Genomic DNA, 24,952 nt, shown 5'->3' on the forward strand with positions numbered 1-24,952 from the left:
TTTTTTTAACCATTTTCACTTTTTTTTAACCCTCTATGGTCTCTCAAATTATAAGTTATATGTTTATTTTCAATTAACATGTAAAATATAACTTGGAAGGTCAGTTCCACCGCATGCTAACTTGTTAATTTTAGATAGAAAGTTGAGATTGAGAGATACTATTATAGTTTTTATTAATCTTATATGCATATTGCATTCATTCATTCATGAATTAATTTTTTATTTAAAGTTTTAGCCATTTTGTTCTATTTTTGTTAGTTTTTTTTATGTTTATAGTTGATTCTTTTTTATTTCAGTTTTCATTTCTAGCAAATTAAGTACAAGTTACACTACATGAAAATGAGAAATGAAGTAAAAATGTTATATTTTATTTTTATTTCAGTTAATGTTTACTGCTGTGCATTTTCAGGGACCCCCTTTTCGACATTCTTTACATAAATTATCTTAAAGGAGTTGTGAAAGTGAGTTTAGCACAGCTTTTGTACCCCACACATCTGCGACTACAGGGTCACACGACTTGTCCATTCGGTTCTGTTATGTAACTTGCTAAAAGGGTCACACATATCTTAACGCACGTGTCATCTTGTCTTTGTGTGGGCGTTAGGAGTCTCATTCTTGAAGAGGATCTATCAGGGGAATATCAGATTACAAAGAATATCATTCAATCATTCACAAACTGACTTGATAAGTCTTATCAAGTCAGTTTATGAATGATTAAATTATATTTTTTTATAATTCACTTTATTTCACATTAAAATTTATTTGATCTTAGAAGTCTGAAATTATATGTATATACAATTACAAAAGCACCGATACCCTTTTAGGCAACTTGTACATTTATTTCCTTCAAATTAATTAGTAATTAGTCATTTTATAGCCTTTTATGTCTCTGGCCAAATTTCTCTCACACTACTGGCTTTGTCAACACTTTTGATTGTCGTATTATTATATAAGATTAGATAATTATACACATTTGTGGAGAGTTTATTGTATACAATTTGTTGTAACACAGACACAGACTTTTGGCCATGACTATATTGACAGGTTGAAGTATAGAGAAACATCTGGCCTACATAAATGCACCTGCTTCTAAGCTCCATGTTTGCATTTCATAGTCCGTGTGAATCCGTCTGCCTTCACGTAATGCTGAGCTGTCTCTCTGTAGGCTGAATGTACTAAACAGACAGGATGTTTCTTGGGTGTGTGGAACGAAGTCATTCCTCCCACTATTGTTGAAATCCCAGCTGTCTTGTTTATAAATGCATCCATCCAGACATTAAGGTTCTCTTATCTGATGCGTTCAGTTGACTTCAGCATCCGTTTGTTAGTGTAACGCCATTCAGACTCCTGACCGGAGAGAAGCAGGCATGCAGGGTGTGTGTGTGTGTGTGTGTGTGTGTGTGTGTGTGTGTGTGGATTCGGACTTTGGCCCTGAAAGGGGTGCATGTATTTATTGGCAGCTGGTAGAGCAGAACTGTGAATCGTGATCTGGTAAGCACTGATTTCATTCTGCTTTGCTCTGAGCTAGGTGATGATTTAAACACGATTCGTCATTGGTCTGTCGGCTTTAAGCGAAGACTTCTAGCATTGCTTTTTCACAGCCTGTGTGAAAAGCGAAGCTTGGGATCTTCTCGTTTTTTGAGCAAGGATCTGTTTTGGCATGATTTTTCCTAAATTTGTGCTGCTTTGTTGTAGATATACTTGAGTCAATCACAAATTATTCTAAAATTGTTGTAAAACACTGCAAGTTCTTGTTATTCAAGTTTCAAAAACTTTATACTATTTTGAAGAACACATGTGAGTGTACACATCTCGATCCTTTTTTAAGTATATTTTTGAAGATAAATGTTTTATTATTATTATTATTAATCCATAAATATTAATATAATATTTTTTGGAGTTGTACATTTTACAACGTGAACTAACTATAACTTGTAATAAGGTTTTAAACCTCTTAAAATGTCAGGGGAAAAAATCTAACATTTTAAGGGTCTTTTTGACACATAATCGTGAGGGTCTTCAGGATATATTTATATATTTTCTGCATGTTTTTGCAAGTCAGTTGCATCACATGACTTTGACTTGGTGATCGAACTTTAATTATTAAAATATTTTTTATAATAATAAATTAATGAACAAACTAATAATAAATAATGTCAAACCAGGTTTTTTTCAAGAAGTTAATTATTTTAATGAAGATTTTTTTCTTCATTAAAATATCAGGACAATCATTATACTTTGTGAAATAAAAAATCATTTTAATTCAGAAATGAAGACCATGCTCATCATAGAAGAGGTGTAGTCAGTTAATGTTTGTATCAGTACCATTTTAATGTATTTTTGAGGATTGAATATGACTTGTCATGTCTTTGACCCTTTAACATCACTTTTGATCTTGTCATATTTTCTTTTTGGTAAATAACCTTTATTTACCAACACTGAGCAAACTGACCTGTCTTTATTTTTGACAAATAGTCTTGACCCACATCCAAACCGTTCAGTTTCACATGCAGTTGAGAAAAGATAGGAATACGTGCGCTTTATCATGTCCACAATCAATATTTCTTTCAAAAACAAACTCACTGTGTGGTCACAGATCAATCTTTATACTTCAGATCTGCTGTCTCTATGGGGCATGTAGAGATTCTGCTTCATCATTGCTTGTTGGCTGATGCAGTGGAAATTTCTACACAGACACTGTTTGCTTTACGTGTGTTGTCTAATGCATTGAGTCCAAGGCTGGTTCTGTTTACAGTATGTGAAAATGATGGGGAAAACATGATCAATATGCAAGTTTTTGGGATACTAGGCTAAAGTACATTGACATTCATTGTCTTCTTTTGGATCTAAAATACCCCCAGGAACTGCTGTGTTGTTGTTACTACACGGTCAAGTCAGACAGCTGGTAAAGATCAACCAGGAAGGAGTGGGTAAATCAGCCTGTATTGGTTTCCAAGTCTTGTCAGCTGTGACCCTCCACAACGGGCCGCCCCCTCCTCAGCAAGTAGGCTATGATGTGCCTGTGTCCTTCTCCAGCCAGAATGAGAAACACACACCTTGCACTGCAAAAATCATTTTATTAAGTGGTTTCGCAGACATTTACTTATTTTACTAAGGATTTTCAGATTTTCTTACTGGAAAATAAGATACTGATTAATTTTGTATTATTTGTACAACTGTCCCGTGATTCAGAGTTGTTAAACATTTACTGGTTCCATTTGTTTATTAGGACTTGTTGAGGATCCATCTTGAGCATTCATACGTGTTGTCTTGTTTCCACATCAATGGATATAACATGTGTTGTGGACAGTGAGGTTATTGAATCCAGTGTTGAGATATTTGTGTAGAATATATTGTAGTTTGGAAGCATGATATGGGGTTTGTTTTTGCTGGTTAATGGCTCAGCTGGTCTCCATGCGGGCAAATTTCCATTCGAGCAGAAACTGGCATTTCTCCTACACTTCGCTTGGCTCCCGTGTGTTGTCATGAGGTTCAAGTCATGTGCATGTGTGCCCATGTGAGTGTCTGGGTTTAGACTGAATAAATATAGTAGCTTCAGCTCATGCTTATTGCTACACCCTAATACACAAATAACGTACACAAATGCAGTCTCACTCAAATGCATGCTGCGTGCTTAATCTTGTTTACCATGAAATTACTGCTAGATTTTGTCTTGTTTCTATTGAACAATAAATTAAAAAATACATTTAAATAAAACAAACACATTTGCTTGAAGTAAATTGGATATTAGACTCTAAAAATGTATCTTAAACGTATCTTTTTTTTTTTATGTAAGTATTGCAGAGTTTCTGCAGGTCTTAAAAAGTCTTAATTCACCCTTACACAAATGAAGGCCTTAAAAAGTTCTTAAATCAGAGCCAAAAGTCTTAAGTTCATGGCATTAAATATTGCATGCTCTCCAAAAGATGATTTTCTTCTTCAGTATTTCTGTCATTTTTCCTGTACAAAAACATCTAAACATTCTTAAATCAAGATACATTCACTGGAGAACCAAAATGTACATTTGTAAAAATTATGTGAGTTTATGCTTAAAACAAGAACAAATACCTGTTAGTGAGTTATGAAAACTTCCCTTTGAATTGAGTTTATTTTTCTGACCCCACTGACAGATATTTGTTCTTGTTTTAATCAGAAAACAGAGGAAAATCATCTTCATTTTTTTTTATTCGTAGATGGTACAGTAAAACTGTCCATATTCTAGTGGTTGGTAGCGGAGTGATTCAAGCTTTTTTGTAAAATGAAATAAAATGAAAAAGTAATGGATATCGGTTGGAAGTTGTATATTTGTATTGTTGTATTGCTAATACAACTCATTGTGTTTCTCCCTAGACATATAGAAAACATTGATGTATTGTATTCCCTTCAATTTATTCCTTAATTTTCTTTCCTTGGTCATAAAAAGATCTTTAAAAAGTCTTAAATTTACCTTCATCAAACCTGCAGAAACCCCGAATGAGGTTTAAGCTTAAAGCAAGACAAAAACTATTTCCCAGTGTGGTATTAATCTTAATTCAAGATGCAAACATGTCTTAATATTGTATGCAGTTTTGCTTCTCAAGCAAATTGTAAACGTATATATATTTTTACTGGAAAACAATACACAAAACTGATATATTTTTTTGCAGTCTCTTGACTAATATGCTATAATCCTTCTCTACCTAGTATGAGAAATACACACCTTTGTTCTTGTTTTAATCAGAAAACAGAGGAAAATTATCTTCTTCAGATGATTTCAAATCTTCTTCAAATCAAATCAAATCTTCTTCAGATGATTTCAAATCTTCTTCATCTTCTTCAAATTTATACAAAAATATAAATTTACTAGCAAATTTATATTGTAATTGATTTTTTTCTTGTTTTATGTATAATCCCCACCCCAAAAAATAAAGCAATTAAAGATATTAAAAATCACTCTCATTCCCTTTGCAATTTTTAACCAGTAAATGAATCTTGTTTTAAGGATATTTAAGCATGTATATATATATTTTTACTGGAAAAACAGGACAATATTTTTGCAGTGTATTAACTAATATGTAGTCATTATAGCAGTCTGTATGTTTCTCCAATAGGAACGCTTGTTACTGCACTCGTCTGTGCATGTTGTGTCAAGGGCAGAATCAGGAATGATTGTCGCACAGCGGCTGAGAGAACGCTGCGTGCGTTCGTTGACTGAAGATCATGCTCAGCTCAGGTTTCACATAGCCTCAACAGCTGGAGACAAACAGCTGGGTAAGATTTTTGCTGTTCTGCTTCGGGCAAATCTACAGAACGGAGAGATCAGGTATAACTTTAGAAAGCTGGCCGGCTTCCCCTCGCAGACAGAGCTGGAAACTGGGCTTGTCTGCCAAGCACTGATTTATGACAGTGGTAGAAACAGCTTGTCTACCATCAGCAGTCGATGTTAGTGCGCAGTTTTGTCAGCTCTTTAGCACCTGCAGTTTATTTTAGATTGGCTGTGTTTGTCGCTTGAAGGTAAAGTGTGTTGTTACTTAAAAAAAATTGTGATCCATTGCAAAAGTGCTCGAATGCCAAGTCTGGCATTGGTTAGCCTTCTCCATGTCACTGCTGCAAGAAATTAAAGGGTTGAGTGGAATGCCATTTGAACCGTTGTCCTCAAGACCCCTCGAGCTGCCTGAAGAATTCCCTCCCGAGTGTCTGAATCCATTTGAGTAGTTAATTCTTTCGAATAGGATTGTTATCTCCTGCCCAGCACTGCACTTGAAACGTCTGTCCACAGTGTTTGTGATATTATCAAGCAAATGAAGTGCATCAAAATAACTGCCCCGCAACCTCTCGAAACGCCTTAGCAACCACATAACAACGCCCTGGAACCTTGACCCAACCTTGAGATCACCTCAATCGAAGGAGCACAAGTTCACATGGCAGGATGAATGAGATCACATTCCTGTGATGAAGCAGGCCAAAGCCTTTGAAACGCTCCCCTCATGTCTGAATAAAACGCTGCGATAACTTCGCCTGCGGTTTCTGTGGCAACCCCTCTTAAACACATTACTTCTCTAGCATTGCTCTGAATGGAACTTCTTCTAGTCAGTGTTTCACAGAGACCAGGTTGCAGTTTGCATACTAAGTAGATATTGAGTCTCCATTATTATCAAAACCGAACAGTGATGTTTAAAATAACTGCTATTGTTTCTTTTCTTTTTGAATAATTGAACTTTCAATTCAGCTTTGATTTCAGTGAGTTGCTCTGAAATAATTGTAATGTTTTACATATACAAATACATTTTGATGACAATGGACCTTAGTCAGGGTAGCAGAACCATATTTAATGTTGACAATAATGAGAACAAGACCGTGAGGGATAGAATTACAGGTTGTTCAATGGATTGCGATGTTGTTTAACAACATAACGATTGTTCGCAACATTCCAACACTTTCGTTCAGTAGAAAAAACTCCATTAAACAAATGAAAATTGCGTGATCTAGGACATTTATTCAGTGCGTGCCATTGTAAAGACTGTAAGTCTACCCCTCACAGCCCCGCATTAAATTCAATAGCGTCTGAAATCCCTGGTTGTTGTTTTTATCTGGGTGGCCATTAGTCCCAGTGTATTCTAGGGATTGTGTTTTGCAGTTATTTAAAAGATATGAAAGATAATCACTTTTCTTGTTGTTGTTTTGTCTTTGCAGACGGATGAATGATTCAAAGCTTGCCGTGGTCCAGCGCCATGGTAGATATGCCGACCCTGTACAGTCCCTTGTCCCCTCTGGGCGATCCAATCCTGGACAGCCCTCTGTGTGGAGAACTCATTGGTGACATGGAGGTGTTTGACGACATCTCTCAGTCTCTCAGTGACGATACTTACAACTTTCACATGCTGGAATACCAGAGCTGCAACACATTAGTAGACGACTCCACTGTCTTAGGTAGAGCATTTGGACACATGCAATCTGAACAATAATCCTAACCAATCAGGCCTATAAAAAAAGGGTTTCACTTTTGGTCCCTTTAACACATTCTGTTGACTTTAAGTAACTTTGCACCTACATGTCTACTAACTCTCAGTAGAGTATCAGAAGAGTATTATTAGACTTGTAGGGTTAGAATAACCACAGAAACATGTAGTTGCAAAGTTACTTATAGTCAGTAGAATGTACAGTATGTTGAGGGAGCATCAAAATAAAGAGCTAGCAGATTTTAAGCAGACAGTACACTAATACTCTAATGAGAGTTAGTTGACATGGAGTTGCAAAGTTACTTATAGTCAACAGAATGTTCAAAAGGGACCATCAAAATAAATTGTTACAAAAAAAATCTTAAATCAACCCTAATCTGTCAAGTTAAAGATTTAACCATTTGCATTCATTTTATTGTATATAAACAACCAGACCTAAGTTTGGACACACTTGACAATTTTAAAATCATTTTGATCAAAAGGCTTATCCTTAAATGCTGTATTATATTTTTAAAATTGTAAATTTTGTAGATAAATTAAACAAAAATGAAACAAAAAATGAAGGAAAAGTATATATCCACGCTTTTATTTGCGCCAAATTGGGACATCAACTTAAATGCATTTGGGTCAGTATAAATCTATGTGATATTGCCCGTGGACATGTGTGTTTGTATTGTAGATGTCTTAACCCCGGCATCTAGTCCGTCCTCAGAAGTGTGCGTGGCCAGCATCGGTCAGGACGACAACTCCTCCGGTTCTCTCGCCCTCGAGTGCCGCGTCTGCGCCGACCGGGCCTCAGGTTTCCACTATGGAGTGCATGCCTGCGAAGGGTGTAAGGTAAGCGCATGCAAAGTGTACAGTGGAAAATTGTCACACGAAGGCCAAGAGTCGATATCGATATGCCATTAGTGCAGACACTGTGTTACACTTCCATAACCACAAATCTGTCCGGGACTGAAAACACTTGAGCGAGCACACCAGGGTCAACGGAGAGCACGCAAGTTCTTGGAGTATTTTCATAGCTACTTTTGCAAAAAGACTGAGAGTTCCCCCGAGGCTTTTTCCCTCTTCGTACATGTGAGGCGAAGCGTGTACAAGAGCAATTGCTTCATGTGGTGCATGTCAAAATCATCAGAAGGACTTAGTGCGTACCTCCGCACAACACAGCCCAGCTGACTCGAGCCTAGGTCACAGCCGTTCTCCTTCCTTTAAAGTTAACTACCACCAGCCCAGTTATTGCCATGTGCCATGTGTTTTTCTTTAGCAAGGGCAGACTTTGACCATTGGCACCCCTCAGGGTGCAATTAAACTGGAACAATTACAACCAAAGGTTTATTACTGATGCAGTTTACCACTTTTTCCACGTTGCACTATAAAATATACGTTATGCGTTTTGTTTTAGGAATCATGGTAGTTGTAGCTAAGCTATTTTTTAAATGAAATGCTAATTAAAAAACATATTCTGTGTGAAACTAGTCATACATAATCAGGATCTCTGTGGACTGACTGGACTGGAAGTTTATTATTCAGTTCACTGGTTTCAAGTTTCATGCGCCTCTGGTTTAACTCATTTTCATGTTAGTTAATTATATAGTTTGAGATTTACACAGTGTCCTAACTAAGAACAATGTGATAAAGTAACAAGCGCTAAAAGCTATTCTTCCAAGTGAATCTACGACAAGGACGGGACATTTTGTCCTTCACGTAGTTTGTTTTTCCATGGTGTTGAGCTCTGTAGCCCCTCCCACATTGAAATTTCATTGGTCTAAAACAACTGTATATTATCAAATTCCTTTTGAGAACTTTGAGGGGCGTAACACCTGGAGAATGCTCCTCAACAGCTGTCGCTCGGCTGACGGGATGCTTCCATAAGGATTCAATTTAAAATCCGCCATCTTTGCTTGTGGGTGCACTGTTGTGCAGCAAGGTTGTTTTGAGTGACATGTAAAACCTTGACTCCTGCACCATGCCTTGATATTGTCATGGGTAGTTGTTCTTGACAGCGCACTGCAGGAATAATCCAGGAACAACATTGACAAGACAGTACATGGACTGCTAGAACACAGGGAGGGAACCAATAAGCTAGATAATTGGACAACAGGTGTATCTAGGTTAATCTAGGTCAACTGACTTGGAAATCTAGGTCAACTGACAGGGCACACAGGTGAACAGGACAGAACCAAAAACACAAAGAAACAAAGTAAAAACAGAGCATGCATGTTACAGGTATTGAGTGCTGCAACATTGAGTCCTAAAACTCAATGAAAAGAAGTATTTTTTTCATGGGTTATTGATTAAATGCCTGAAATAAGGTGGTTAACACAAGTTCAAGGTATTTTCACATTGTATTCTACCTATGGCATGAAATATATCATATTAGGCTTTTACAAGTCATGAAAAAGGTGGTTTGACGTGTTTGCTAACAAAACTTTTCTAACTTAAACTTGTAGATTTTGAATAAAGATTAAAAGATTTGTTAGAGGCTTAGTGGTGGTGACGTTGAAGTCATTCGAACATTGTATAGTTTGTTTATTGTCTGACTTTAGCTTTTTACTTCTGGCAGTTGTATTTAGGCATCAGAATTCATTGAAATTTTTCATTTGTGAAGATTACCTTGATGAACAAAACATGTAAGAATTATAGATTTTTGTTGGTCACAGAGCTTATTTTCTGCAATAATCAAAAAGCCAATGGAAAAAAATCCTATTGGGTTTTTATCGAGGGAACCAGGGTGATTCTAACCTCCGGACTGTCCTAGAAAAATACGCCAGCACTGCACTCTATTAGAGTAATGAGAAATTAATAATCACCAACATTTTCAGAAAGCTAGATTTGTTCATTATTTCATGCTAGTTAATACTTGTTAACTAATGTTAATGTGTAGAATAATATTGTAAAGTGTTTATTAACGGTTTTATTTGCTTTGAAAAAAGATATTCTACATGATACATTTAACATTTTAGCTTGTGTTTTCTTTTGAGGTAAATCTGGAAGAATAAATGAGTCATTTGCAGTGTGCAGATACATTATAAACTTCACTTCCCACAGCTTTTGAGAACAGTATGAAATAATGCTTTGTCCTATAAAGGTTGGTATTCAGAGGTAACGAGCTGTTTCCTCAGTCCGGTTTTATCGTTTGGTATGTTCGGTGTGTAGAGATGCGTCATCGGTTCTGATTTTAGCTCTGGAAGCGATCCGTGACAGTCTGTCACAAGCTCACATCTGATACCGTTTCCATTGTCACGCACGTGTTCTGCTTTTCCCTGTTGAATAATTCGGCTGGCGGGACACACATAGCCTGTGCTGTAACTGTGACCCTTACTACACATACCAGCCCAGTGTCTATTCCAATGTAATGATGACAAAGATCATTCACTGTATCTTCATTACAATTCTTTTTGCCTCTTCATTTCGAAAATGATTTTCACAATGTACCTTTTCCCAAGCATCTATCGAAGACCTTCTGGAGTTACTGAAATATTGTGTAGCCTTATCTGAAAAATAAACAGTTATAGTGTTTTGACATTCTCCCACACATGCCAACACTCTGTATCTGTTCATAGATATGCAGTGTACTTGAGAAATAAATATTATTATGGTGTGAATCTTATCGCACATCTGATCTTATTTGCATTTGCTTTATCGAGGTCACTTTATAACGTCTTGTGAGGTTCCGCTATGTATTGGGCCTTAGGGAGTGAAATCCTTATATTTGTTTACATTTTGAATCGCCTGTACAACATGAGAATGTACAATTTGTCATCATACTTTTTTTTTGTTGTTGCATTTTTAAGTGTCTTTTATGAATTTTACACAGGGCTTCTTCAGGAGAACCATTCGACTGAAACTGGAGTACGACAAGTGCGAACGCAACTGCAAGATCCAGAAGAAGAACAGAAACAAATGTCAATACTGCCGTTTCCACAAGTGCCTTGCAGTGGGCATGTCCCACAACGGTAAGAGCTTCACTAACAGCAAATGATTATAGATTAGAGGTGGTTTATGGCTTGATGATTAAAGATCTTTAATTGTTTTATTGGTAATCAAGATGGTGTTCTGTTTTACTACAATAATATTTCGTAACACATACTTTAATTGCTTCTTTGAAAGTCAGGAAATTTAGATTAGAATCAAAATATAAAACAACAACCTTTAGACACTCTTAGCTTTGACATCCTGAGGTAGCACAAATATACGCTATCCAAGAGCTATCACAGGATAATCGCAGATGAACTAAGTCACACGGCGTCCCGTTCTATCACGGGACTTTGACCTGGATCTAGGGTAGTCTCTTCTGTTAGCGAGGGCTAGTGTCATGTGCCACTGTTAGTGTAATCCCTTCAGAGGTAGATCTGTATCATATCACGCCATACACCCCCTCCCATGTCTGCCCTTTGTCCCGCTACTGATGAAGTGGCAGCAGTGTAATGACCTAAAGTTCTACTACTCCCGGTTTGTGTATAAACTGGAGCTGATGATTCAATACGTTAAAGCAGTGCAATTAATTATATATATAAACAAAAGGCAAACAGATTAACACAATCAGTGCTCTCAGACCCGCATTCGAGTTTTGGGGATTTTTCTACCATCCAAGCTATTTGAGTGTGGATCTGCACAAACACCAGCAATCAAAAAGGACCCGTTCTGGTATTTATCATCCGATCTGTGATATTAAGTTTTTCTTAGACAGATTGATAAATGCAATTGCAACACACAAAAAAATCTCACCCCCTTCCCTGGTCAGGAAAGAGTAAACTCGCCATAAAACCAGGCTAGCTTACCGTGTCCTCTTCTATAGCACTGCATAAGTTACTTATGACAAGAAATGCAACAAACATTCAGCACAGTGAGCTTGAGGTTTATCACCAAAATAAAACAACTTGTTATACATTGCAAATCCTCATTACAAATAATTGCATCATCACACAATCGGTGTGTGCATTCAGGTGAACTCATCTTTATTTATATAGCGCTTTTTACAATGCAGATTGTTTCAAAGCAGCTTTACACTGTTAACAGGAATATAATGCAACAAAGTTTGTTTCGGCTGTGCAGCAACTCTAGAAGAATATAGTGGCATTGTCCAGCTTAAGTGAGTTCAGTGTTGATTAATTTCGGTTGTAAAAATCGTTAGTTATTAATTTAGATCATATATCTATACAGCAGCTCTGGAGAAAACAGTGATGTCATCATCCAGCTCAGTTCAGTTTTCATACAATGGTGTCAGTGCAGTCAGATCAATAATATTGTTGTATATTAAGTCTCCCCAACTGAGCAAGCCAGAGGCGGATCCATACATCCTATTGGGTGACAGAAAGGAGAGAAAAAAAGAACTTGGGAGAAACCAGGCTCAGTCGGGGGGGGGGGGGGGGGGGGACTTAATCCAGTTCCATCTGGTTGAAGATCGGTTTCATCAAGCCGGTATGGATACAGGTTGATGTTGAGGATCTGTGCCACTGGCTTGTGTCGATGAGGCGTTCACAGGGGAGTCTAGTTGACACAATCTCTGCTGACACTTCAGGGCTATGTTGTGGTCGTGTCTATAACTATTATGCAGATTTACAGCAAATGTGCATTATGGTAAATTTACAGATTTTCAAGTAATTCTGCAAAATGACTGTTTTCACAAATAAAGCTTGCTGGGGTTGAAATGCTTTCAAAAGCTTTTGGATTTCTGTACCAAATTTAAGCTCTGTTGTAGGTCTTCCTTTGCCAAATAACCCCTGCTTTCTTTAAAAGTTATTCTTGAAATTGGTGTGGATAATAAATCAGCAGAAATGTCCTCCTCAGTAATGTAATCCAGATGTAATTTCATAGCTGGACCATCATTCACAGAACTGAAAGCTGCAGGCAGAAAAATTCTAATATGGAGAAAATGGGCATCTACACAACACAAACCAAACTGAATAGGCAGATTCGAAGGGTTTATTTCCTAAAAAAATGTTTGTCAATTTATGAATTCCAAAAAAACATTAGAACTGGGTTACCTTCTGTGGTCAGACACAATTAATTAATTAAGCAACTTATTTATTTAACTATTTCACATCACTTTAAAAAAAAAATCAAATAACAACCCTAGTGTGAACATTTGGTAACACTTTATTTTAAGGTGACATAGCTACATTGTACTTACTCAAATAAGTACTGAGTAGTATTAATTAACTACAGTACATGTGCTTACTATAGAGTTAGGGGTGGGTGTGTGTGTGTGTGTGTGTGTGTGTGTGTGTGTGTGTGTGTGTGTGTGTGTGTGTGTGTGTGTGTGTGTGTGTGTGTGTGTGTGTGTGTGTGTGTGTGTGTGTGTGTGTGTGTGTGTGTGTGTGTGTGTGTGTGTGTGTGTGTGTAATTTTTTTTCTAACCTGGTGGGTACTTCAACCTCAATGAACTCAGACTTATGGGGACTCGTGTCACTGTGGGGACCTAAATTGAGGTCCCCATGAGGAAACAAGCTTATAAATTATACAGAATGATTTTATTTTCTAAAAAGTAAAAATGAAGAAAGTTTTCTGTGATGGGTAGGTTGAGGGGTAGGGTTGGTTGGTGTAAGGGGATAGTATATATAGTTTGTACTGTATAAAAACCAATACGTCTATGGAAAGTCCCCACAAAGATAGTAAACCAGACGTGTGTGTGTGTGTTCCTGTTTTGTTTGTATACAATACATTGACTGTGGCAACATGCATGAGGTTGTACCTATTTTATTGGTAATGTGTGTGCGCGCATCTTACAGCTATCCGTTTTGGGCGGATACCCCAATCCGAGAAGAAGAGGCTGAAAGCAGAGAAGGATGTCACCGGGAAAGAGGAGCACCAGTCTCTGCAGCCGGACACCAGGAGTCTGGCCAGGCAGATGCATGAAGCCTACCTCAAACACTTCCACATGAACAAAGCCAAAGCACGCGTGTTTCTCACGGGCAAGACCAGCACTCCGGTGAGTAACTGCAGTTGCTAACTAACTCACTCACCCACTATTCACATTGTATTGCTCACAAAAGCAGAGTAAAATGAAGTGATAATCAAAATCTCTACTAATCTGTCTGTAAAAGCACTGGAAAAAATTATATAAGTCCTTGCACACCATTGTAGCTGTTTTTATTTATATGCTGCTGTTCATTTGTATGTAATCGTGGTTATATTTATTATAGTTGTTAATACAAAGAATTAAATTATTATGTTTTTGTTACATTAAAGGCAGGAAAAAACTAAACGACTTTATAGTCTGGATGGGTCACATAGCTTATGATGGGCACAGATTTTTTTTGTGCTTCTGTGTGATTCCCATTGTTTTAAAATAGTTGTGTACATTCCAGCCTTCAGTTTGTAAATATCTGTGTTTTTTACACTGTAACAGTGATTCATTCATTCAAAATCCCTAATAGTATTTGTACCAGCAAAATGAAGGTCAGAGTAAACAAACTTTATTTAAATCGGATAGCTTAATATATATATATATATATATATATATATATATATTTTTTTTTTTTTTTTTTTTTTTTACAAATATTGACCCATTTCAGTGTTATTTTCTTCTGTTTGTTAGTAGTTTGTAGTAGGTAACTACTTTTTCAAAAGGCTTGACTGTAATTGAATCCACAGCTTGCCGAGCTAACGTTACTCGGTCAAAGTAGTAAAATTTGTAATTAAACTCGGTAATTATAAAAAACGGAGAGCGCTAATTGAACACGCTACTCAGTTATTGAGCTGACCGCACACCTGTTCTCTGACTGTCCTCTCTCTGTCCTTCATTGAAGCCCTTCGTCATCCACGACATGGACTCTCTCCAGCACGCGGAGCAGAATCTACTCACCCAGCTGCTGGGCAACGTGGCGTCCGGCGACGCGTCCGGCGACACCTCCCCTCTGCGGCAGAGAGAAGTGGAGGCCCGGCTCTTCCTGTTCTGTCAATACGCCTCGGTGGCGACGGTCACGGAGCTGACGGAGTTCGCCAAGGCCTTGCCCGGCTTCGCCACCCTGGACCTCAACGACCAGGTGACTCTGCTGAAGTACGGCGTGTACGAGGCGCTCTTCGCCCTGCTGGCCTCCTGCATGAATAAAGACGGGCTGCTGGTGGCTCGCGGCGGAGGCTTCATCACCCGCGAGTTTCTGAAGAGTCTACGCAAGCCCTTTAGTGACATGATGGAGCCCAAATTTCAGTTCGCCATGAGATTCAACGCTCTCGAGCTGGACGACAGCGACCTGGCGCTGTTTGTGGCTGCCATTATCTGCTGCGGAGGTGAGACGCAGGGAGAGCAACGAGAAGTGAAATAGAGGCAGTGTAAATCTAAATGACTAACGTTAGCAGTTTTAAAAATGGGCATTCGCCTACTCAGAAATGAAACGCTTGACATGAAATTGATGTCATGCTTCACTCCAACTGGAGAGGTTTTTTTTAAACTGGGGTCCAGGGATCACAAGGTGGTGCTTGAAAATAAATATATTTGACAATTTTTTAGGGCTTGTCCAAGTTAAAGTATCTTCAAGGTGCCAGTTTTTTTTTTGCATGTCACCTCTGGAGTCCCACAGTGAATAGCTTTTGAGAGACGTAATAATGGTCAGAGTGAGATGGGGATTTTGTTCTTCTGAGGACTAACAAAAATAACCACAGTTTCCTCTTCCGCCGGTTCCAGCAGCAACCGCAGACAGTACCTCAAACCACAGCTACCTGGAGAACCGCACTGACTCTTTTTTTTTTTCTTTGAACCTATATGCTAAAGAGAGACACCGTTAGCAAAATGACACTTGAACAATAAGTGTTTCATCAATATCTGTGGACACACTGTACAGATAAATCTAGGGATGTCACACTACCAAAGTTAAAGTCAGTGTCCTTTATTTCAAAAGTTCAATATTAAATAAAAAATGAATAATTTAAGAGAAAATAATGGCATGTAGCCTTTAATAAGTTTTCAAGTAAACAGACTTGGTACCGTAACGGTGCTTTTGACATCCTGACATGTCTCTTTTGTCTCTCTCTCTCTGTCTGATCTCCATTGGCAGACCGTCCAGGACTGAGTGACGTGTCCCAGATCGAGCACATCCAGGAGAGCATAGTTCACGCCCTACGACTCCATCTGTTGTCCAACCACCCCGACAACGGCTTGCTCTTTCCCAAGCTGCTGCAGAAACTGGCCGACCTGCGGCAGCTGGTGACAGAGCACGCAGAGCTGGTCCAGGAGATCAAGAAGACAGAAGATGCTTCACTCCATCCTCTTCTGCAGGAGATCTACAGAGACATGTACTGAGAGCTCCAAGCGCTGATGCACGAGAGATCCCTCTGTGTTCGGGACAGGAGATGAAGAAAGCCTTTGAGTTGCTGAATGTTCAGCTCCAAGGGGGAGGAAGACCGGCAGGAACATGTTTGGGGTGTGTACCAGCTTTTGGATCAAGCACTGCTGGGACATTATAGGGCAAAGCCAGTGTAAGTTTAGGCTCATTAATATTGCACTAACCTTTAAAACGGAACTGACCTTTACAAGGACGATGCCTATAATCCCCTAATAAGTGCAATATATGCTTTCAGCCTATAATGTGTACTTAAAAGAAGCCAATGAAGCGAATGGTATTCAAGTGTAGTAAGCAAACAGTACACACACGCACACACACACACATATATATATATATATATATAGAGAGAGAGAGAGAGAGAGAGAGCTCATTAAAGTGCCATTTTCAGCTTTATAAGCATGTGTTTTTGTTGTTGCTTTTGACACTTTTGGCCACATTGAGATGATGTGATGGTGCTTTCTTTTTCCACCTTATTGTAATATTTGCAGGGTGTTGCTGCAAATTTAGGGCGGGGCGTTGCTAATCTAGTGTCACTTTCAGAGCCGTTGACGTCGCATCACCGCTTCTGCCAAATAAGCTCCTACAGTAAAGATTTTGGACCGGCAATTGCCTATTTCTGACAAAGGGGAGATTTTTCATGTTTTAATGCTAGAATGATATGTATTGGGAGAGCCATATAAATCAGATTGTTTGTTACCTCATTTGAAATGCTTGTATATTGAACATCATTTGTAAAATATTTTGTATAAAAAATATCATCGTACACTGTATAGCACTCCAACTGTAATTTTATTGTACAAATGTGTTGTGTTTTGACTCAGTACTTGTACTTGATTGGTAAATTATTGTTTTATTGAGGGATTTTTTTAGGGAAAATTTTTAATTTTCTTAAAATTTAGAGCCATATCTACTTGATGCAATTTACGAGACCCTTGATTATCAGAAATTGCTTTGTAGACTTTCATTTTAACAATGAGTAAAGCCAATAAGTTCTTTGATTTTAATGAAAAAAATAATTTTCAGTTGTGGATGTGTAATTGTTTGTAGTTTGAAATGAAATATAATGTTCATAAAAAACGTGCAATAAATGGCGTGGAAGTGTTTTATTACAGGCGCCGTCCTCTGGCAACTCTGATGTACTGCAAGCGTAAATTAAAAACCATTTTGAGTTTTGAGACTGTCCTGTTTGACGCGCCGTAGTGACGTTACAGCACTATGGCGTGCCTTGAGAACGCGTGCTCATTCAAAACAAACAGCTAGGGTTTGTTGGAACCTTGTTTTACTGTCTATGGTTTGAACGGGATATAGGAACTGTGCTGCATGAAGACCGCGCTTTAGAGCGAATGGATTTGAGCGAAGGTTCCGCGCTCGGCGTGTTCACCTGTGAGCTGTGCGAGCTGTCCAGCCCGTACAGTTTCTACGGGCAGAAGCCGCCAAACACCAGAGCAATAGTGTAAGTACACAAGTATTTGTGAAATTAATAGCACTGGGTTTAGCGCACAGAATATATATATATATATATATATATATATATATATAGCATGTAATTTGCCGTGACGTCTGGAAAGATATGACGATTTTTCAGTATATTTTAATTTAAATATAACGTTAATTTAGTAAAATCCAAAAAAAACTTTGCAGGTCTTTATTGAAAAGGGTTAAACAATGTTTTTCATGCTTGTTCAATGAACCATAAACCATTATTTTTACATGCACATAGTATATATAATTTGATGTAATATAAAATTATAATATTACAAACTGGATAATGACAGAAAACGACTTCATCATGCCGTTTCAAAACTGTGTGGCTTAATTTCCTGTATAGAACACTAAAGATATTTTGAGAAATGTGCAATTTATTGTCATTCAATGGTTAGCAACATTTAAAAAAAAAAAACTTCTCTGTCTTCCACAGAAAAAAGTCATACATGTATGTTTCCAGCGACATGGTTAATTATGTGCGAACAGTATGGCAAGCGTTCGAACATTTAACCCTTAAAATGTAGCTATTTTCATGCTATTAGTGCTTATTTTTGTAGACACTAATATCTAGTCTATTCCATTAGTTACTGGTTCTTTAGATAGTAGTGCTTTAGGTACTAGTATAGGTTTTAGATACTAGTTGTTATTTTTTTTAGATAATAGTGCTTATTTCAATAGTGACTAGTATTTAATTAAACTTCACTTAATATACTAGTACTTATTTTCTTAGTTACTGGTAACTTTTAAGACCAATAATATCCTAAACAAAATAGCGTCACACTTAAGATTAGGATCCAATTTTCACTAATAACTATGACTTTTGCCTCAATAAACTTATAATTACTGCTTATTCATAGTTAGTAAGGTGATTAAGTTTAGGTATCAAGTTGGAATTGGGTAGGAATAAGGGATGTAGAATATGGTCATGCAGAATAAGGAAATAATATGTGCTTTATAAGTACTAATAAACAGACAATATTCTAGTTTTATGCATGCTAATAAGCAACTAGTTAATAGTGAGAATTGCAACCTAAACTTAAAGTGTTACCCAAAAAAGTACCATTAAATAAGCAAAACTTAGTGTTCGTCCAGTGTAGACAGAATCGCTCATTATAATGGATTCTGATTTGTTTTGATTTTGACGCTATGTGTCATGCCGTTTGAGTCCTTTGTAGACTTTACAAACTGCCAGTTTACACATTGTGACTAGAATTGACGGTAGGGGTTGGAAGACTTCTGATTTTTTTAGCAACATTTATGTGATGAGAGTTGAGATTTCAACTAGTCGCTGATGAAATCACACCCTTATAGGAACGCCCACCTGGAGAGCAAAACAAGACTTTCCTCCATTGACTGACAGTCATTTTTACCAGGTTTGTACTAAGTAGCCTAAATGTAGTGACAGCGATATTAAAATATCAAATTAAGTATACATCTGTATGCACACTATATACAGGCCAGCAGACAAACCATAAATATGGGAAATACAAATTCCCATAGGGTTCAAACCAAAAGCGAGTGCACCTCTGATCTACAGGTCCTTCTCAAAAAATTAGCATATTGTGATAAAGTTCATTATTTTCCATAATGTAATGCTAAAAATGAAACTTTCATATATTTTAAAATTCATTTCACACCAACTGAAATATTTCAGGTCTTTTATTGTTTTAAAACAGGAAATTTTGGGTTTTCATGAGCTGTATGCCAAAATCATCAATCTCAAAAAATTAGCATATTTCATCCGACCAATAAAAGAAGTGTTTTTAATACAAAAAAAAGTCAACCTTCAAATAATTATGTTCAGTTATGCACTCAATATTTGGTCGGGAATCCTTTTGCAGAAATGACTGCTTCAATGCGGCGTGGCATGGAGGCAATCAGCCTGTGGCACTGCTGAGGTGTTATGGAGGCCCAGGATGCTTCAATAGCGGCCTTAAGCTCATCCAGAGTGTTGGGTCTTGCGTCTCTCAACTTTCTCTTCACAATATCCCACAGATTCTCTATGGGGTTCAGGTCAGGAGAGTTGGCAGGCCAATTGAGCACAGTAATACCATGGTCAGTAAACCATTTACCAGTGGCTTTGGCACTGTGAGCAGGTGCCAGGTCGTGCTGAAAAATGAAATCTTCATCTCCATAAAGCTTTTCAGCAGATGGAAGCATGAAGTGCTCCAACATCTCCTGATAGCTAGCTGCATTGACTCTGCCCTTGATAAAACACAGTGGACCAACACCAGCAGCTGACATGGCACCCCAGACCATCACTGACTGTGGGTACTTGACACTGGACTTCAGGCATTTTGGCATTTCTTTCTCCCCAGTCTTCCTCCAGACTCTGGCACCTTGATTTCCGAATGACATGCAAAATTTGCTTTCATCCGAAAAAAGTACTTTGGACCACTGAGCAACAGTCCAGTGCTGCTTCTCTGTAGCCCAGGTCATACATAGTGCCTTGATACAGCACTCTGGGAACAGCCTGTTCAGAAATTTCTTTCTTTGTCTTACATTCTTGCTTGAGGATGTCAATGATGGCCTTCTGGACAGCAGTCAGGTCGGCAGTCTTACCCATGATTGCGGTTTTGAGTCATGAAACAGGCTGGGAGTTTTTAAAAGCCTCAGGAATCTTTTGCAGGTGTTTAGAGTTAATTAGTTCATTCAGATGATTAGGTTAATAGCTCGTTTAGAGAGCCTTTTCATGATATGCTAATTTTTTGAGATAGGAATTTTGGGTTTTCATGAGCTGTATGCCAAAATCATCAGTATTAAAACAATAAAAGAACTGAAATATTTCAGTTGGTGTGCAATGAATCTAAAATATATGAAAGTTTAATTTTTATCATTACATTATGGAAAATCATGAACTTTATCACAATATGCTAATTTTTTGAGAAGGACCTGTATATGAGTGGAACGCACAAGCCGCCTCTCAGTGTCAAGCAGTGCAATTACCAAAATGAGTGGCTTACATCTACGTCGTCGAGCTCAGTTTGAGCCTGCGCAGTACGCTCAGCCATCAGGAAGTAAGTGCTTCTAATGGGCTTCACTTTTCTCCGTTGAAATCAAGGGGGTCGCTATGTCCATTTCTTTTATGCACCAGAGAAACGAGGGCGCCGCCATCTTTAGAATATTGTCTTTGAACTTCCGTTTTTGCGTTCGCTCTATATACTTCTATGGCATCGCTGTCCAGGAGTAATTAGCTGGTGAAGTTGATTTACTTGTTTTAGAGTTAACGAAAGTTATCATGAGCATTGTAAAGCATATGCCTTAACAAATTGACCTTGGAATTTTTTTAACGAGCCGTTCATTCATAACTACGCAAGATTGCTGTGAAAATACAGACCGGAAGTCAAAAGACAACGAGCTCAGCGGTGAAAAGGTGTGCCGAAGTTATGACGTCACTTTGTACGCCAAAACGCGGAAGTGAGTTCCCTCCGGTTCCCTCGACCTAAAGTCTGAGTTTTTTAAATGGGTTTTTGCTAAATCGCCTTTAATAAGGTTTGTGGTTAAAGCCTCTAAATATTTTCACGTTTTGATCTATGACATAAAACACACCAGTTATAACCTGCTTGTGGTTTTTTAAACATTATTGTGTCTGCTCGTGTTTTTTTAAAATCTTTATATAGGCTTCAAATTGTATACATTTTGGATTAACTTGTAAAGATTATCTTGATAAACAAAACGTGTAAGGGTCACAACTCTTTGTTGAACACAGATCTTATTTTTTGCGATTTTCCAGAAGTCTATGGGGAAAATGCACAGCTTTTCGATCGAGGGAACCCATGCGCCGCTAACTTCCGAGTTGTCCTACAAAGTGACGTCATAACTTCGGCACAGTATGGTCAGCAAGCTTCCCCGTACTTTTGACAAGCGTCCTCGACAGGGCGGCCAGAGCTTCTTTGCCGCTCAAGTCGGCGGCTGTGTGTACGTACAGTAACACTCAGAAATATAATTTCTATTCACATTTTTTTGCTCCTTAATTGAGAAATTATGTTAATATTTCAACTGAATGCCACATAATTAATTTGACTACACAATGACTAATAACTTTATTTATATATACATATACATATATATATATATACTCTTTTATATTATATAATATAGGCAAGTAATAATAATACACCCCAAAATAAATATTATAAATAAAAAAAAAAAATATATACAGTAAGGGTCAGGAAGGTTTTTTGAAAGAGGTCTCTTATACTCAACAATAATGCATTTATTTGATAGAAAATACAGTAAAAACAGTAATATTGTGAAATAACACTACAGTTTCAAAAAACAAAAGTTTTTTGTTTGAATGTACTGTAAAATGTAGGCAATTTTTTCCTGTGATGGCAAAGCTCCATTACTCCAGTCTTCAGTGTCACAAGATCTTTCAGAACTCGTATGTGGATTTGGTGAAAAATAAATATTTCTTATTATTAGCCGAAAATGGTAGGGCTGCTTATTGAAATGTGGAGGTGTTTTTTTATCAGGATTTTTTGATCAACAGAAAAAGGTAATGGAATATAGAAATGGGAATTATTATTTTTTACAATAGAAATGTTTTTCGAAGTTTTATTACACATTTTACAGATTTACAGTGCAATTGTAGGGGCACACCTTTTATCATAAAGCAAACCACACTTACTAACATCCAAAAAAAGCAAGATTTAAAATGGAACAGGCTCATAAATGATGTAAATCAGTACAGCACTAAAATAAATATTCTCAAAAAGGAGCATAGGTTTTCCATCTTTCTATTCAATATTTCAGTTCCAAATATATATATTTTTTAATGTCACAAAATCATGAAGCATGAAAATAGATACTAGTGCATTTTTTAGGGATTAAATGTTAAAACAGCTTTTCATACAAACAGTCCATGTAAATTGTAAACGTAATATCAAATGAGTGGGAAATGCTTGAAACCTTTATAAATAAACAAACCAGGTCATGAATTGACCAAAATGTATGTAAACTTTGCAGTTGTTGAACTTAACAACAGTGTGTGTATTTATTGTAGTGATTTTATGTTCTACTTTGAATCATGTGTCTAGCTATCGTGTGTCTGATTAATGCACACATAACGTTCAGTTTTCTAGTGCATGCGTTGGTCTGCTCTGTTTTGACGATGATGTATGATTATCAGGATTCCATCACCTGAACTGTAAAATGTTAGTGCTGGGGGTGTGTTTTCTGAATTGAGTGTTCATTTGAACAGTCAAAGGAGTTGTAGGTTTCAGAACCATGTCTGGCTGAATGAGTGTAAAAAATGACAGTGATTGAGATGTGCTTTGTCCTGCAGGCTCTTGGAGGAATGTTACGGCATGAAGGATCCCTTCTGCCCAGAGAGAGAGAAGTTCCTCGTTTTAGGATCCAAGTGCTGTCTGTGCAGTAAGACAGTGTGTGTGGGAATGGTACGTTTGTGACTATGTAGAATATTTCTCCTTTTTCTGCAAATGAAAGAATTGAATTTATAACTCAGTTATTAATATTTAGGATATATATATATATGAACACATCAATAAACTTGTTTTTTTATTGACAGGACTGCAGTCTGTTCTACACCAAACGCTTTTGTTTGCCGTGTGTGCGGGATCACCTTCATCAGTTTCCAGAGCAGGTTCAAAATGAGGTGCAGAGGAAGAAGAGTGTCCAGAAGACGTCGTCCTCATGATGATATATTGATTTATTTATTAGCCATCAGTTATGAACAGAGGACACTAGCGAGCCTTCTGTCCAGACACAATACAAAAAAAATTGTCTATAGTCCTTTTTCTATTTATACGAATCAAACTGGAGGTGACAAAGCATCTTTTAATTGAAATTATATGTGTTCTGTGATGAGTGTTTTTAGTTTTACAATAGCACTAAATGCCTTGTCTTACTATGTCAGCTATGAAATAAATTATGTTAAGTTGTATCATTGGTTGTGATTGATTACAGAAGGTTAAAATGATATAGATGAGATTTGAACCTGTTGTTGGAGGAGTGCAGAATTGTTGTGAACATGGGCAATACCCCTACACCACAGCTGGGAAGCTACTTACCTCCAGATTTATCGCCTTGAACCCTACTTCGTTAGTAGGGAAAAAACACAGGTTAGTAGTGAAGTATAAGTTCCGGCACACACATAGTCAGAGATCTGTGGCTCAGCGGTATGAGCACTGGCACACAATGCCAAAGGTCGCTGGTTCAAATCCAGCCAGATCTCAGAGAATATGGAGCCAAGGAGAACCTGGACGGAGCAGAGGAGAACGTGGATGGAGAAGCTGACTGGACCTGGACGGAGCAGAGACGAACCTGGATGGAGAAGCTGACTGGACCTGGACAGAGCAGAGGCAAACGTGGATGGAGACCAAAGATGACTGGAGGAGCAAGCAGCAGACTGGTCAACATGTAAGACTGGAGTGAAGAGGAGAGTGAAGACAGCAACCGAAGAAAGAAGAAGGGGGGACCGTGACCTGGGTCCCCCCCCGGCCTCCAAGACAATGACCAGCAGCGGTTATACAGCCAATCCTTTAATTTTGCCAAAGAGAACTTAACAAAAAATTCTATTTTTTGCACTATAAATTATACAAAAGCATGGCCAAAAAAAAACCTCCACACTGGGAGTCACCTACAGTACCGGTTGCCATAACCAATGAGGGATTGCTGTCAGACATCATCCTTGAGCATATACTAATTTAAACTCCTTTTAGGGAGTAAACTCCTTTATTAATCCAGAACATCACTCCTCACATTACCAATATTTGCAAAATGAGTCTGATTATCTCCTGCCAACAGGAAGAGTCACTGATGCCAGGTGCTTTTTCTGCTGGATATCGTTCATTACACCCACTAGATGGCAGTAAAGCCATGTCTTTCTTACACAATTCTCCATGAAAATATGTTTTGATTTCAAACCTTATGACAGTCACTTGGTTCTCACAACATAACTCTTTTGTATGTGTTTGTGGCAATTACATTTTCTTCCTAAAGTCATCAGTTCACCTCATCATTCAGCTAACACTTAAAAGTCTTCACAGACATTATTGAAAAATTCTGTAGGGGGTGCTGGAACATTTCAGCTACTTATTATTGGTAATGCCAAAGTCTGCCAGAGATAAGCCGTCTGCCAAATATGACCTCAGACTTGGCAAGGAGATAACAGATCACACTGAGGTTTAGAAAGTGACACTGCTCCACTGAAGGGAGTAATGTTCATTATCATAATAATGTTCTTGTCTTATGCATTTACACAATATTGTATATTACAGCTTTA

The 24,952-nt window shown here is 37.7% G+C and overlaps 2 protein-coding genes and 1 long non-coding RNA gene across 6 annotated transcripts in view; 2 read left to right on the forward strand and 1 right to left on the reverse strand.

Moving 5' to 3' along the window:
- The window catches only part of pparaa (peroxisome proliferator-activated receptor alpha a), a 52,605-nt gene extending 35,296 nt beyond the window's left edge, over window positions 1-17,309 (forward strand). For 3 of the 4 annotated variants that reach the window (XM_077234269.1, XM_077234271.1, XM_077234270.1), the window contains 6 exons: window positions 6,673-6,909; window positions 7,618-7,775; window positions 10,756-10,894; window positions 13,669-13,868; window positions 14,689-15,169; window positions 15,934-17,309. In XM_077234269.1, the coding sequence (XP_077090384.1) occupies window positions 6,681-6,909; window positions 7,618-7,775; window positions 10,756-10,894; window positions 13,669-13,868; window positions 14,689-15,169; window positions 15,934-16,178 (1,452 nt within the window). In that variant the 5' untranslated portion in view covers window positions 6,673-6,680 and the 3' untranslated portion in view covers window positions 16,179-17,309. Of the gene's footprint in view, window positions 1-1,398; window positions 1,492-2,861; window positions 3,005-5,090; window positions 5,251-6,672; window positions 6,910-7,617; window positions 7,776-10,755; window positions 10,895-13,668; window positions 13,869-14,688; window positions 15,170-15,933 lie in introns of those variants that run through there. The other variant, XM_077234272.1, reaches the window with a different exon arrangement.
- Window positions 17,310-17,520: 211 nt separating this feature from the next.
- cdpf1 (cysteine rich DPF motif domain containing 1) lies at window positions 17,521-23,611 on the forward strand. Its single transcript, XM_077234275.1, has 3 exons — window positions 17,521-17,674; window positions 22,994-23,105; window positions 23,237-23,611. The coding sequence occupies exons 1-3, from the start codon at window positions 17,565-17,567 to the stop codon at window positions 23,363-23,365; spliced, it is 351 nt and encodes a 116-aa protein (XP_077090390.1). The 5' UTR covers window positions 17,521-17,564; the 3' UTR covers window positions 23,366-23,611.
- The window catches only part of LOC143741809 (uncharacterized), a 69,798-nt gene continuing 67,097 nt past the window's right edge, over window positions 22,252-24,952 (reverse strand). The window contains exons 6-7 of the long non-coding RNA XR_013205238.1: window positions 23,291-24,014; window positions 22,252-23,141 (exon numbers count right to left, since the gene is read on the reverse strand). This is a non-coding gene — a long non-coding RNA (uncharacterized LOC143741809). The remainder of the gene's footprint in view (window positions 23,142-23,290; window positions 24,015-24,952) is intronic.

This window comes from Siphateles boraxobius, unplaced genomic scaffold, assembly GCF_051911475.1.
Source record: "Siphateles boraxobius isolate OS27281-9 unplaced genomic scaffold, OSU_SipBor_1 19, whole genome shotgun sequence".
Lineage (NCBI taxonomy): Eukaryota > Metazoa > Chordata > Actinopteri > Cypriniformes > Leuciscidae > Siphateles > Siphateles boraxobius.

Coding starts and splice junctions, on each gene's coding strand:
- cdpf1 (XM_077234275.1), top strand. CDS start 17,565: ATGGATTTGAGCGAAGGTTCCGCGCTCGGCGTGTTCACCTGTGAGCTG. Junction 17,675..22,993: donor CCAAACACCAGAGCAATAGT/GTAAGTACACAA, acceptor TTTGTCCTGCAG/GCTCTTGGAGGAATGTTACG. Junction 23,106..23,236: donor AGACAGTGTGTGTGGGAATG/GTACGTTTGTGA, acceptor TTTTATTGACAG/GACTGCAGTCTGTTCTACAC.